The sequence below is a fragment of the Labrus bergylta genome, chromosome 13, assembly GCF_963930695.1.
Source record: "Labrus bergylta chromosome 13, fLabBer1.1, whole genome shotgun sequence".
In the NCBI taxonomy this organism is placed as follows: Eukaryota; Metazoa; Chordata; class Actinopteri; order Labriformes; family Labridae; genus Labrus; species Labrus bergylta.
Genome location: NC_089207.1, coordinates 14,496,595 through 14,511,011, shown reverse-complemented (window position 1 = coordinate 14,511,011; position 14,417 = coordinate 14,496,595). Strand labels below are relative to the sequence as shown.

The 14,417-nt window shown below is 40.4% G+C and overlaps 1 protein-coding gene across 1 annotated transcript in view; it reads left to right on the top strand.

Moving 5' to 3' along the window:
- The first annotated feature begins 2,446 nt into the window (after positions 1–2,446).
- fn1a (fibronectin 1a) overlaps positions 2,447–14,417 on the top strand; it is a 31,158-nt gene continuing 19,187 nt past the window's right edge. The window contains exons 1-12 of the mRNA XM_020638439.3: positions 2,447–2,733; positions 3,622–3,747; positions 3,893–4,030; positions 4,368–4,499; positions 4,737–4,874; positions 5,759–5,917; positions 6,399–6,596; positions 6,711–6,893; positions 7,699–7,875; positions 11,402–11,557; positions 11,833–11,961; positions 12,244–12,387. Of these exons, the coding sequence (XP_020494095.2) occupies positions 2,595–2,733; positions 3,622–3,747; positions 3,893–4,030; positions 4,368–4,499; positions 4,737–4,874; positions 5,759–5,917; positions 6,399–6,596; positions 6,711–6,893; positions 7,699–7,875; positions 11,402–11,557; positions 11,833–11,961; positions 12,244–12,387 (1,819 nt within the window). The 5' untranslated portion in view covers positions 2,447–2,594. The remainder of the gene's footprint in view (positions 2,734–3,621; positions 3,748–3,892; positions 4,031–4,367; positions 4,500–4,736; positions 4,875–5,758; positions 5,918–6,398; positions 6,597–6,710; positions 6,894–7,698; positions 7,876–11,401; positions 11,558–11,832; positions 11,962–12,243; positions 12,388–14,417) is intronic.

Here is a 14,417-nt window from a genome sequence, read left to right as displayed (position 1 = left end):
TCATGGACGGATGACTCTGAAGCAGTTTTCTTAAGAATGGTAAATGGACTTTAGCTTGTTTAGAGATTTTCTTGTCTCTGACTACTCAACGAGCTTTTACACTATCAATTGAGAACTCACACCTGTTCACACACCGATGGCAGAGGTTGCTATGTGAAGTGACCACGTGAATTAACTAATCCCATACATATGACCCCAACGAAGTAGCGGAAGCAAATGGGGGTTAAGTGTCTTGCCCGAAGACACATTGCACATGTGGCTGCAGGATCTGGGGATTGAACCCCTGCCCTTCTAGTTGAGAGACAACTGACTCTAACAAGTGAGCCACAGCTGAATGCAACCACCTTGCAAGTTTTAGAAAGTCTGTGTAGATCTTGTCATCTCAAAGGAATTCAAGTTAAGATTTTCTTTGTTTATCCTTCTTAACTATGCAGTTCTATTATATCCATCCTGCTTTAAGGACTGAATGACACTGTTTTGCACATGCACAGGTGGAGGAGCTATCAACAAATACACCTGTGACCACTGATGACCCTTGGTCTGTTTATATTTTCAAGTGTCATCAGAGGATCTGTTTCTGCAGAATCTTCATGCGAAGGCTCAAGTATTCTGAGTGACTGGACGCTTTGGCGGTCATCCAGGATTCATAGAACCACAGTTACAACAACTTTATGTTATCAACGCAGCTCTGAGATATTCAACTCCATATAGACAACCTCTTGCTCGTCTATCCGTCATATTGTCTTTAATTCTTTATTTCTTTAATGATAGAGACAAATGTAATCATAAGGACAGCTTTAAGACTCTTCTGTACTGCTTAGCGATTATATGACATCAGTTTACAAACTAGTATGAACTGAATCTAATTTCTCTGCAGGACTTGATTTTCTTCAAACTCGATAGCATTAATCAACAAACTGTATGTAATCTCATATCTTTTTTAACATAAACCAAAAGGAATACAGCAAACAAAGTATGCATGAATCATCAGTAAGTGTCTGAATCATCATTAGGGTAGGCATCTGCACCTAAACTTGGCTGATGCATCCATTGATAACATGTCTCTGCCAGGACAACTGTATCTATAATTGTAAAGAAATCTAAGGACCCACCATGAGTGAGTGTTTCACCTTCAAAGCTGTCTAGACATGACTACATTGCAGGAAGTTAGCACTCATGGATCGGGGGAAAGAAAAAGTGATTATGTTTTCCCCTCTACATACAAATTTCATTTCAAAAGTTATCACTATTCTCAACATCTTAAAGAGAAAATCAAAATGAAGAAATTAAGAGGAACAAAAGGTTCCAAACTCGCAAGAAATAATTTAAAAAACTCAGCTTAAACTTTTAATTTTCAGTGATAACCAAAAAGGGCATCTTCTAAAGTCAGTCACCAACAGAAAAGATCAACTACACTGATAGATAAAGAACCCTACTATTGTGTTTTTTAAGACCCAATCTTGAAATAACTTAGAAATAACCAACCAAGGACAGAAATTAGCGTGGAGAAGAAATAAGTAAAAAAAACAAACAAAAAAAAACAACTTTCACATTTCCAAAGTTAGCTTTAGTATCACCGATGTATCAGTTCAATAAAACTCCTGGACATATAAACACTTTCCAGACATTGAAACTCTGGGCTACTGGAGACTTTCCAGACACTGACGCCACTGACCTAATTCCTGCAGATGTCTCCCAGGGTTGTAGAAAACCTATGGGCCAATACACTGCATCGCATCTATGTTCCTTCAGCAGGGTGGCAACATTCTATGCAATATTTCTCGATGAAAAGTAGAGTTTCATGGTTGGAGTGAATTTGGGCAAAATGAAGTTGGAGTAAAATCGAAATGGAATACAAATGAAAGCATGCATGGCATTCTTCAGGCACAATCTGAGTCATCCAAGTGACTCAGGCAAAAGTCACATTAAAGAATGTTTGGTAATCTGGTAATATTTATATTCCTCAATAAATACAACTTCAAGGATTTTGATGAGAAAGGGCTGTGGCTCTTTGACCAAAAGGACCACTAACCTTAAACCTTTACAGTAAGTGGGTGGGCTGTGGTCAGGGTCTTACCATTTTAGACAGGATGGGGTAAGCGATCTGCTAATGGGTGATTGTTTTGGAATCATGATTACCAATATATTTTGAAGTCTGTTTACTTCGGTGTTGCATGGAGACAACCCTGGCATCTTAGGAAACCTCTGTCTGCCTTCGCTCATAGTTTAAAAAAAGAAGAGGGAAGAAGAGTTTACGAGCCGAAATTTGCGTAATCATCTCTGAATCGTAAAAAGGTTGGTATGCCTCACTTCTTCTACGCGCAGCGTGGGTTGTCGCTCTCTTTGTTGGCACCTCCCTCCTCCGGCTGAAGCAAAGCCATGCCCAGATAAATCACTCCCCCAGACTGCTAACCTGCACACTGGGGCCGCAGACCGGAGAGGGGCGGACTGAACAGGGAAAGTTGGGAGCGAGGAACACAATCAGAGTCTGCACTGGAACCAACTTCTCTCCGTCCCCAGTGAAATATACTTTGCACAAGGAGCACCTGTGAGCACATTCTGCAAAAAAAGAGGAGTCGTTCTCATTCAACAGAATGTCTGGCAGCACCATAGCCAGAGTGCTGGTTGCGCTCTGTATCGGGAGCGCGGTGAACTGCATGCCCAAAGAGACGCTCGAAATGGCACGAAATCGGCGACAAGCGCAGCAGCATCACGTCTCCTCAGTCCCTCAGGGTACGTTTTTTTTTTTTTTTTTTTAAAGTTGTTCCCACGAGTGTTTGATCACTAAATTGACTAAGTGTAGTGAAACATGGTTAGAGTAGGGGCCAAAAAGGGCTCACCTAATGTAATTTGTGAAAATGTTTGGTTTTTAGAAAGCAAAACTTTCTTGCAAGAAAAGAGCAACAAATGTTAGAAACTTTTGTGTTCAGTAATGTCCCTTTTTTGTATTGTTCCTAAATCTTATGCTCCAGTCTTGGTGTGGCCCTTTCTATTAATCTGCGTGTGAAGGCAACCGATCAAAGCTTAAGACAAAATCAAATGAATGGAAACACTTGGTGTCAATTTTAAACTTGAAAAGAGTAAAAAAAATAAAAAAAAAGATGCTTGTGGCATGTGAAGTCATGGGATGTGAACAAAGAGCGTGCCTGGTGGGGGGGGGAGAGAGAGAGAATAAGGTGTAGAAGTGTACTCCAGTCTGTGCAGCTGATTTATTACTCAGTCTTGGGGGGCCTTTGAAGTGAAGTTAACACATCCAGGGTCAATTTCACAGACATGGGTGAAGTCTTTTCCCACAATACAACGTTTATTCAAATGTAGGGTTTGCTTACTTTGGTATAAACCCTTTTTTTTTTTAACTCAATAACACAAGCCTATTTGTTTTGTAATGGTCAGGGCTTGACCATTTTCCAGTAGTTGCACTTTTTTTCCACAATGAAAAAAAGGACAGGGTAAGCAGGTACAGTGTTTGTTGGTGTGTGCGGGTAGGGTGTGTTTTTTTTTCCTCGCTCACTTTTTCCCTGCACTGTATGTGTTTTGCTGTAGAAGTAAATTGAGGGGTTGCCTTTTTCTAGCTTGTAAAAAAAAAAAGTCTCACTACGTCTGTATTTTCTCTCCTGTCAGATGGTTGTATAGAGAACGATCAATTCTATGGTATTAATGACCAGTGGGAACGGCCATATTTGGGCAGCACATTGACCTGTACCTGCCATGGAGTTGCTGGCATAAAGTGTAAAAGCAAACCTGAAGGTATGTTTGTGTGTTTTGATCTTGGATCTTTACATCCACAAATCACATATTGTGCATCTTTTTCAACATCAGGACACCCTAATCCATGCCTTTTTGTATTAAAACACTCGTAACACAGATCTTTTCCATTCTCTTCTCCCTGTAGCAGAGGAAAGATGCTTTGATAAAGTCAACCAGCAGTACTACACTGTGGGAGAAACCTATGAGCGACCCAAGGACGGCATGATCTGGGACTGTACCTGTATCGGGTCTGGCAAGGGCAAGATCAGCTGCACCATTGCCAGTAAGTTATTTTTTCTATTTGAGTTTCTGTTCTACAAGGAGCTGCTCTGCTGCCGTTAAGTGTTCTGACGCCAGACCACACGTCCTAGCTAATGTGTTTCTGTGTATATTCTGGTTTCCCAGACCGATGCCAGTAAACTGCTTAATCTCAATATTCTCCACAGCTGATTAGCAACTGGTGCTGTGCAGCTGTTAGCAGTTATCTGGGGGGGGGGGGGGGGGGGGGTGGATAATGGGAGAATGTCTGGGTGTGTTTTTCTTTTCCTTTCTGTGCAAACCCTTAAATGCACATGAATCTGTCTCTAAAATCCTTTTTTCCCCCCCTTCTGTCTCCTCAGATCGCTGTCATGAGGGTGGGGCTTCATATAAGATAGGTGACACCTGGAAGAGACCCCACGAGACTGGAGGCTACATGCTGGAGTGTGTCTGTCTGGGTAATGGAAAGGGAGAGTGGACCTGCAAACCTGTCGGTGAGTCACTCGGTTAGCCTCTGACTAACAGATGACTGTACTTACCTGATTGGAGAACTGGCTGAATTTCTAAATTGAGTGCCAGTAAACTTGTGATGGTTATTAATGGATTATCATCTGTGTTACACAGTCAGTAAATGAATGAATATAATTTATATGATTTTTTTTTTCGAACAATGTTTGATATGTTCAAACATGTTATGTATTAAGCACTCGATAAATGTTTGTTTTCTCCAGCTGAGCGTTGCTATGACAACTCTGTGGGAACATCATATGTTGTTGGAGAGACTTATGAGAAGCCATACCAGGGATGGATGATGATTGACTGCACCTGTATGGGAGAGGGAAGTGGACGCATCACATGCACCTCCAGAAGTAAGACATTCCACTTTTTTTTCCCTCTTTGAGCCAAACTGTCAGCTTCCCATTTGTTATTGCTCCCTCTACGTCACTCTACTTTTTCAAAATCAGATGGAGAAATCTGGGTCATTAAGGGTCCCACAACCAGAAAATCAACAGTTCCTGCTGAAATTCAGTTTTTTTGTAACAAGCTACACATCAATACAGGTGTCGTCATTATGAATATATGCACTCTCTCTGCACTTACAAGAACTTGATGCAAAATGTAGCCTGTGATTTGTCAGAGCATTTGAACAGTCTTGAGCAGGAAGTGTTTACAAGTTGTGTTTCCAATTAGATCCATTACTTCCATCCTTAATGAAGCTGACTGATGTAACAGATCTAAATTAATGTCAGTCAATGTTGGCTTGTTGTTGCACACGAGACTTCGGGTGGCCTTGGACATTTTTAAAGTGATCGTTCATCAGTAAATTGTAATCATGCATGTGTTCAACATGTTACCGACAAAGGCGGAAAAATTGCAAACATGAAAACAGCTGGTGCCCAGGAGGAATCGTTCCCCACAGAGTCACTGCAAACATCTGCACTTGAATTCTGCCCAACAAAACAACTGTGACAAACTTTTATTTTGTTGATTTTTGGCAGGACCTGTGGGCAGTAGGTGTGGTAGTTAATTCGTTAAGGATGCTCAAGTTATAAACTTCTGCAAGATTTTTAGTGGTGACTCCGATCCAATCATGTGTAGGGTATCAAAAATGAGCGAATCATCTCTCATTACGGGTCTAATTTGCATATAGGTCATTAAGTGCCATTATTTATAATGTGAGACTATTTCTCAGTCATCTTAAACTAAGTTAATGCCTACATGAAATTTGATTTCTCACATTTCTTACTTTTAGATCGCTGCAATGATCAGGATACTCTATCCTCCTATCGCATTGGAGATACCTGGACCAAGACAGACGCCCAAGGAAACATGCTCCAGTGTCTGTGCACAGGGAATGGCCGAGGGGAGTGGAAGTGTGAGAGACATGGCTCTCTTCACACCACTGGCCTGGGTGAGAAATGATAATACCCCTTACTCTCCTCCCCCTTCTTTCCTGCCCTCTGTGAGGAGAGAGAAATGTATACCAGAGACAGATGCAGTGAGGTGGGGGGAGATAAGAAGTGCCAAGTGTTCAAGTGTTGAAGTGAGAAAAATGTCTCTTGTAACACATGATCATGAGCTCATGTGAAGGAGAGAGGGGCCGTTGGGTAATGAAGAGGTAAAGATGAATCATGGGAAAATCGGTTGGAGAAATGTGCTAAAAGTAGGTTAGAGTGATTATTGCGTGTGAGGAAAAAACATTTGCTCCTTGTTGCACTAGGACAGTGAAAAAAAAGAGTTGCATGTTGTAAAACAGAACTGTATTCTTCTGTTACAATCAAATTATCCATTTATAGTTACAGCAGTTGTAAGAAATATTTAATTTGGGAAGTTCTTATGTGGCTTTTTGATACTCGTGCTGCCCCTAAACTGAATCCTATGGTGCATTTCAGGCAGTGGTTCTCGAGTGATCACTAACATCCAGCCTGCAGTCTACCAGCCTGCCACTGTGCCTGACTTTCCCCAGGAGGGTCCCTGCCGGTCAGATACAGGACTGAACTATTTCATTGGTCAGCGCTGGATAAAGAACCAGGGCACCAAGCAGATGCTCTGTACCTGTCTTGGCAATGGAGTCAGCTGTGTACAGTGGGGTGAGGAACAACTTATAACACAGGCATGCTATTGCTTGAGGTGCTGAGCTTTTGATAATACCTGTATTTAAAGTTATACTTACTATATTTGTGTGTGTTCCTGTCTTCAAACAGATGGACCAGCTCCAGTGTATGGTGGCACCTCTGGTGGTCAGCCCTGTGTAATTCCCTTCGTCCACAAGGGGAAAACCTACCACTCCTGTACCTCAGATGGACGCACTGACGGACAGCTCTGGTGCGCCACCTCCTCAGACTTTGAGACGGACCAGAAATATTCCTTCTGTACAGAGAAGAATGGTAAGCTGATGTTCCAAGAACTATTAAAGGCTGGGAATTTAAAGCGAAATTGGCAAGGCATAGAAAGGGTCTAATGTTGTTTTATATATAAAACAATGAATCAGAAGGGGACCAAAAAAAAGTTTTTTGTCTTTGACAGGTAAATATGCTCAACAAGTTCTGGTTTAGTCTTATATAAGGTTATTATTTGTATTTATTTATTGAAAGATGGCGATTGAAAGTGGACTGTTTTTCTTAACTAACAGTGTTAAGTCTTTAACTGAGGAATTACAATCCAGCTAAGCTTTACAGCTAGCTCGCATCTACACAGCTAACCTCTCAAGCGATGTTATTAGAGAGTAAACAAAGGGTGAAAAGCAGTGGGATATCCCTGTTAATACGTTTAAAGCAAGATACATGAGACTAAATGGTAATTCCTTTAAACTGTGAATTAGAAACTTTTTTTTTCCAGGACTGTGAACTAGCTTGTCCTATTTTTAATCTAACATTGGCTAAAACAGCTAAAGAGTAGTCAACAGTAGGCTATGAGGCCTATGTTCCAATATTTAAGTGGGTTATAATTTTTGAACTACGACAAATGTTGACCAAAAACTAGCTTTGTTTTCTGACTAAACAGAAAAACGAGTATAAACAAGCAAACACATAGCTCAACAATCAGTAGGCTATCATATTCATATTCAAAGCTTGTGTTTGTGCTTGGTATAAACTCATATTGTTAAATACTCTACATGTAAGTTATGAACATACATATTTAATTTGGATATGTATATCTAAATTTCTAATGTTACCGTTTCCTTTTTTACAGTAATTGTGGCAACACGTGGTGGCAATTCTAACGGTGCTTTGTGCCAGTTCCCCTTCCTCTACAATGGTCGAAACTACACCGACTGTACTGCTGATGGACGTAGAGACGGCATGAAGTGGTGTGGCACCACAACAAACTACGATGGAGAACACCGTTTTGGGTTCTGTCCCATGGCTGGTAAGTCTGTTTGTGTTTATTTTATGCAAGTATGTGTGTTAATTGAGAAAAAGGGCCAGGGGACTTGTAAGTTTTGGGCTGGAGATGATGTCATTTAAAATTAAAACGGTTTAAGCCTACGCTTTGAAATTATAATTCAAACTGCCATGTTGGTGAAAACTGCTTTGGCTCAAGCGTTTAAAAAACATTTTTTTTTTTCAAATATCAACTTCAGGGAAATCACAGGAGACTTTTAAAACTATTTGTCACAGTTTTAATGCAGTTGTTTTCAAGAATGTTACATTTCTACACAATGTGCAAACTTGAATGTGACAAACAATTTCTCTTAAATGCTTTTCCTACAACAGGCAATTTGAAATGGTCTAAATGTCACAAAAGCATGTTTTAACGTAACTATATTTCTTTGGAAAACCTTGCAAAGTGGACCTGTGGATCAGCTCAGTAGTTTGCTAGCCACAGGGGCCATAACATGATTAGCATCATCAATTACAATGTCCCACCCTGCCCTAGGTAAGATCTCTCCGCCCAGTCTAAATGAAGGAGTAACACTTTGTAAAAACAGAACTCTGGGTCACCTTGTTAAATATGCATAAAAGCTATTATCAGCGTGACGTTTAAAAGAAGTCAGGGCTAATAGCGCAGACAAAATCTAATTAACCGCTCCAACACCTTTTATCTATAACATAATCCTATTCACACTGAAGTCACTGTTGGCTTGTAAGGAACATGTTGTTGTGTTGTTTAGGTGTCAATTAGGTCTCCATGGGAAACAAAAGAGGCTGAAGCCAGTGAAACACCAGGGGGTCATTGACACCGCCTTAATGGCAGCGTAGAAGTAATGAAATGGTAATAATGACACCAATGCTGTTACATGAAAAGAGGAAACTATAAAACTCTGAAGAATCCCCTTTGGAAATCAGAGTTGATGAGTGTAGATGTCTAGTGATGTTATTTAGAAACAGCTGCTCAAACAAAAAAAATGTTCAGGTGTCAAATCCACTTAATACAAAGAAAGGCAAGCTGTTGGAACAAATGTGCTTCTTTGGTATTGAAGATGAGGATCAAAGCTTGTGCTGTTCATCCTGACTGAAAATGAATGCTGAAGTTATACCAAGACCCTACTTACATCGAAGTTTAGTGACATCATTGAACGATATCCAAAAATCACAGAGAAGGTTATCCCTAGTGTAAACCAGAATTCACTCTCATTGCTGTCTCTAGGTAGAGTAGTAGACTTCAAAGTAGACAGAAAGTGAGTGGAAAATTGTGTTTGGCAGCAGGCTGTAAAATGTGGATGGTACCCATTTGATACTTGTACAAGACTCATCTGACATAAAGTAGTCTTTGAATTCCAAGAGAAATGGAGCGCTGGATTTATTTAATCTCATCTTGAATTTATCTTTTTTTTTTTTTTTTTTTTGCAATGTGGATGGCAGATAGGAGTTCAGACATTTGAAACTTGTTTAACTCCACTCTGAAGTCAAGGGATTTCACTGTCTGCAGATGATTAGAGTTGATACACATGTAGAAGATCTGTTGAACAGCAATGTTTGTGTCCTTTTGATGATAAACTTCACTTGTTCATTGCGAAGGATGGGTAATAGGTATGCTTACTTTTTCTAAAGCTATACTTTTTTTCAGAATTGCTTTAAATGTCTGCAACAGTCCAGAGGCCAACATTTGGGCCAACACCCTGTTGTTAAAAACGCCTTGTAAAGATTTCAAGAGGGAAAGAACAGAGGCCTTTAGACAGTGGTAAACTCCATCCAGCAGTCAAAGCAGCAGGGGTTCTTAGATATTAACATTAATGACTTCACAGGGATTGTCAAAACAAACATGGTACTTGACATGTTAATGATGGTAATTAAAACATCAGTAGTCTTCTGGAGCCCCTTCTCCTACACCTGTAACCATCCTCTGGAAAGATTGCTAGATAGGCTTGTCTGTGTGTTATAGATGGTAGCTCAAACATCTCCAGATAGCCGGTCAGGGTACAACTTCGTATTGCCAACTGCACCAGTACAATTATTGGATCCGGATTGTTTATCTCTACCTTAACAAACCTCCTCAGAATCAGGGTTGAATTTTCCCTTTCCACTGAAATAACACTGAAATTCCACTTAAATACATTTGTAAAAGATCTATGCTTTTTACCTTTAATGGCCTATTTCAGAGTCATTAAACCAGTGGCAACATTATCTGAAGATAACAATGACTGGTTTTAAAGAGTTACGTTTCTTAATTGCTTGTTTGTTTTTAAGAATGGTTGAGTCTTTTGCAGTTCTCTGGGCATAGAATATGTTTAAGCCCCAGTCCGAGCCATTGGGTATTTCATCTTTACATGCAAGCAGCAATCTCTGGTGGTATTTTACACCAATGAGGAAGTGCAAACTGCAATTCCTTATGGTCCAGTTGAGGCTGGCTGCAAAAGCCCACCTATACACCGGTTCTAAAATGGTGTGAACAGCTAATTTCTTTATCGCGGGTTAGAGTTATTCATACTAAGTGATGGGGCTGATCTGGCTGACGGGTGGGAGTGTTGCAGCTGTTCATCAGGAGGCTGAAAGCCCGCCTCAATTTCAGCTCTTTGTCTGTTACTTGGTTGACCAAAAGTTAGTTTGACACAGCATTTCCAATGTGTCAACCACCACTGACAGGCTTTAAAGTCAGATTCAGATAGTAATGGTTGTTGTCACTAAGACTATGTCCATGTTTTATACCGTCTGTGTCTACAAATCTATTTCATTATGTGTTTAAAAAATGTCAAGGCCTTGTTTTTTTGCCTCAGGTACAGCATTGTGCAAACCAAACCCAGTCCAAGCGTTTTTTACTTCCAGGAACCAGATGTCCTGACCTTGGTTCAGTTTCTGCACGCCATAGCAAAATTTGGGCTGGCTTCCAATACAGCAAATCATTTCTTATCTCCACTTGCCTCCACTTCATGCCTCCACTCTTAGGTGTGGCAGCTGAAGCAATGTCAGTCATAGTTTTTTTTTTTATAACAGACATGCAGAGAAGATACCTGGTCCAATAAAGAGAACTTACTGAAATGTTGTTTCTCCTCTCACACACAACCACAGAGGACTGCATCCACTCTAATGCTGCCCTGTTGAAAACTTTTTATCTTTCCTGATAGAAACAACTTACTGTTTTAATTACTTGAGAACATATGGTGAACACACACAGTCCTCAACACACACAAGGAGAGAAGCAGCTGTTTTTGGCTTTTAATGTTGGAAAAAAGGTGTTTTCTGATAGTTGTGTCACTTCCAGCCTTGGGTTGTAATTGCCATTTATAGTTACTGATCTCTGAGGGGGGTCTTTTATCTTTTATGTATTTGAGTCTGTTTTTATCTCAGAACCAAAAGGTCCTTGTCCTTGTTATTAAGGAAATACAGACAATTTGTTCTTCTGTGTTGGATTTCCAACCCTTTTCTTAATGAACATTAAAACCAAAAATACATTCTTGAAGTAAGAATTAACCAATATCCCACCAAATTAACATTTTTTGTGTTGTGTGTTCTAGCCCAGGAAGAAGTATGTACCAGCACTGAAGGGGTGATGTACCGCGTGGGAGACCAGTGGGACAAGCGTCACGATGTTCTGGGCCACATGATGAGATGCACCTGTGTGGGCAATGGCCGAGGAGAATGGAGCTGTGCGGCTTACTCCCAGATTAAAGGTGTGTTTGTGTGTAACAGGAAAACACACTGAGGTTACACAGAGGAAGAAAATGTGATTGAGAGGCATGGAAGTATGTGTAGGCTTACAATTAGTGGGTAACATTAGAGGTCTGTGACTGATTATATGACATGTGACCTTTCACCTCTTCACTCAACTGCCAAAAGATTAACAGAGAACCTGCACACCTGCACTTTATGGTGCACCTGCATTACACACTTTCACATGCACACATACCAATGTCTTGATATTATATGTCGTATGTTTAATTGACAGATCAGTGTATTGTGGACAATCTGACCTACGAGGTGAACCAAACCTTCACCAAACAACACAATGAAGGCTACATGATGAACTGTACCTGCTTTGGACAAGGGCGTGGCCGCTGGAAGTGTGATGCTATTGGTGAGTTGAACTTGTTACATGTGTGCATCTGTAATGTGTTGTCATTTTGCATGACTGCCATTCTGTCAGTTTCACCTTACATTTAAAAAAGTAAAATTGAAACTCCTGAACTCCTGCTACACTAGTGCTAATTTGTCAATACCACTGCTAGACCCACAACTCAAACCAAAGGGGCCTGAAAAATAAAGAATGATATATCAGTTTAGCACTATTTGTTCTTGCTCCAAACTCTTGTCAGTGGTTCCTGCTGCATTATTTGTTTTTATGTGTCTCTGCCCTCAGATCAGTGCCAGGAGCCGGAGACAAGAGCTTTCTATCAGATCGGAGAGTCTTGGGATAAAGTCATCCATGGAATTATGTACAAGTGCTATTGCTATGGTAACGGCGTTGGAGAACTCAGCTGTGAGCCTCAGCAGTCCTACCCCGGTAAGATGTTACATTAAGGTTGAATAATGAGCTGATATTATTTTGTATAGATACAAGATTTGGCTGTATTACACATTGAAATTTGGATCTTGATGGACTTTTATATTCTATTTGACACAAGTGTGTTTGCAGAAGTTGAGTTTAAAGTTATCCATTTATCATTTACTGGGTTGGCCAAATCTGACATTACTCTATAGTGATGATTTCTGTAAAATGTCTCAGGCTGTATTATATCACAGTATTTTTTCATTGATATCCAATACAGTGGGTTGTTCAAGCGTCGTGTCTTAAACTGGGATAGCCAAGTTGGTGTCGATATGAAAACTGTTTGAGTAAAGGAGACCAAACGGACAAAATGCTAAGTGAAGCAAAATGTTTGTTTAGGTCACCAGAAAATGAGACCCTTGACTTTGATGTGAAACAGGCAGAAATGGGAGGGGGTGTGATTTCCTGTTTTACAGATTCACCCCCCACTTTGAGCCTTTGTTCTTGTTAGCATGTGGTACATCCCCGGTGTTGTTGCCACAGCTGCACAAAACACCACAGTGCAGGTGTGTGTGTGTGTGTGTGTTTAGACTCCCTAACACACACACCTACCAAACATAAACCGTAAAGCCTTAGGAGGAACGTTTTTCATTAAAGGATTTTAGATTTAGGAAAGAGTTTTAAATTAAATGTAAACACATGTCAGTGTTTACATTTTGGCTTCGTTAGCTCTTCTCCAGGATCATGCCACATTGAACCGAATACGTAGGAATGATGTTTTTTTTTTTTTTAACCTTGTAACCTGAGACGGAGCTTGGAAAAATAGTCTTAATTGCAAGCAAACTTTTTACGGTAATGTTTCTTACAATTTGGTTTGACTTCTGAAGTCGTCATGCATCTTATCCCCGTCACAGATTATTTGTGTATTTTCTTTTTTTAGCGCTCTGTCATGTTTTGCAACCCAGTCACATTCCTGTCTGGATTTTCCCATTTCTCAGAGTGAGATACAACCCCCTCTTGAGCTGGAAACAATCCCTTTTTCTTCCTCAGCATGACTTGTTTTATGGTGATAGTAATATTGCATACTCTGATAGACATGTATGCTGTATTTAGCTCTTTAGAGGAACCTAAGTTGTAAAATTGTCCTCAGCATGCATAAATTTGCCTGTGAAGCTTCAAGGGAGTCCACTGTGCAACAGAACTTCAGGCTCGTGATGCATAAGGGAACATTTGAGCTGTAACTTCTTTGCTTTTTATGAAGCAGGTTGACAGGAGATACAAAATGTAGGGCACTATTCTGCCGTAAGTGGCCATAATAGCAACCAGCTGTGAACTTGCTCCGTGTGTGTGTGTGTGTGTGCATGTGTGTGTGTCTATGCAGAGGCAAAATACGCCATGCTAAGATTTAAGGGCAGCGAGGAGCAAACCCAGACTCTAAGTCAATTGGCTCACTGGTTAGAAGACCATAAAAGGTAAAAATGGAAAACCCCAGTTAAGTCTCAGATTTAGCGACGACATTGATAAGATCTTCTAAAAAAAAAAACGTGTTTATGCTGTGTTTATCTCTCCATCTGGGGAGTTATTTAATCTCTTGGGGGCTCTTTGTATTTCTATGATTACTCTCAACAACACTTCCCTTTACTGTTGTTCTTATCACAACCCCACCGTGTGAATCTGTCGGTCTCAAGCATGAATGTTGTGTCTATATGTGTGCGGTAAAAGTGGTTGTTTGTATGCACGCTTGTGCGCCTGTATGTTACAAGTATGTATGCACGTGATGCTGGTAGAATGAACATGAAAAGCATCCACTGCAAGTGTGCATCTGTTTCTCTGTGCGTCCCACATCTGAATCTGTGTAACCTTTACCCTCGCCATTGGCCTGTGGGTCTGTAATAGGCAGTAATTGGTCCCAGATTGTTTTTGAGGTTTGTGTATCTGTAAGCAACTTCTGGTTAACCGAGCCACTTGCTCAGAAACTTTGATTACAGGTCTGCTATTTGGAAAAGCGGTTAGAAAACCTCAGTTCTTTATAGAAGCTACCAGTT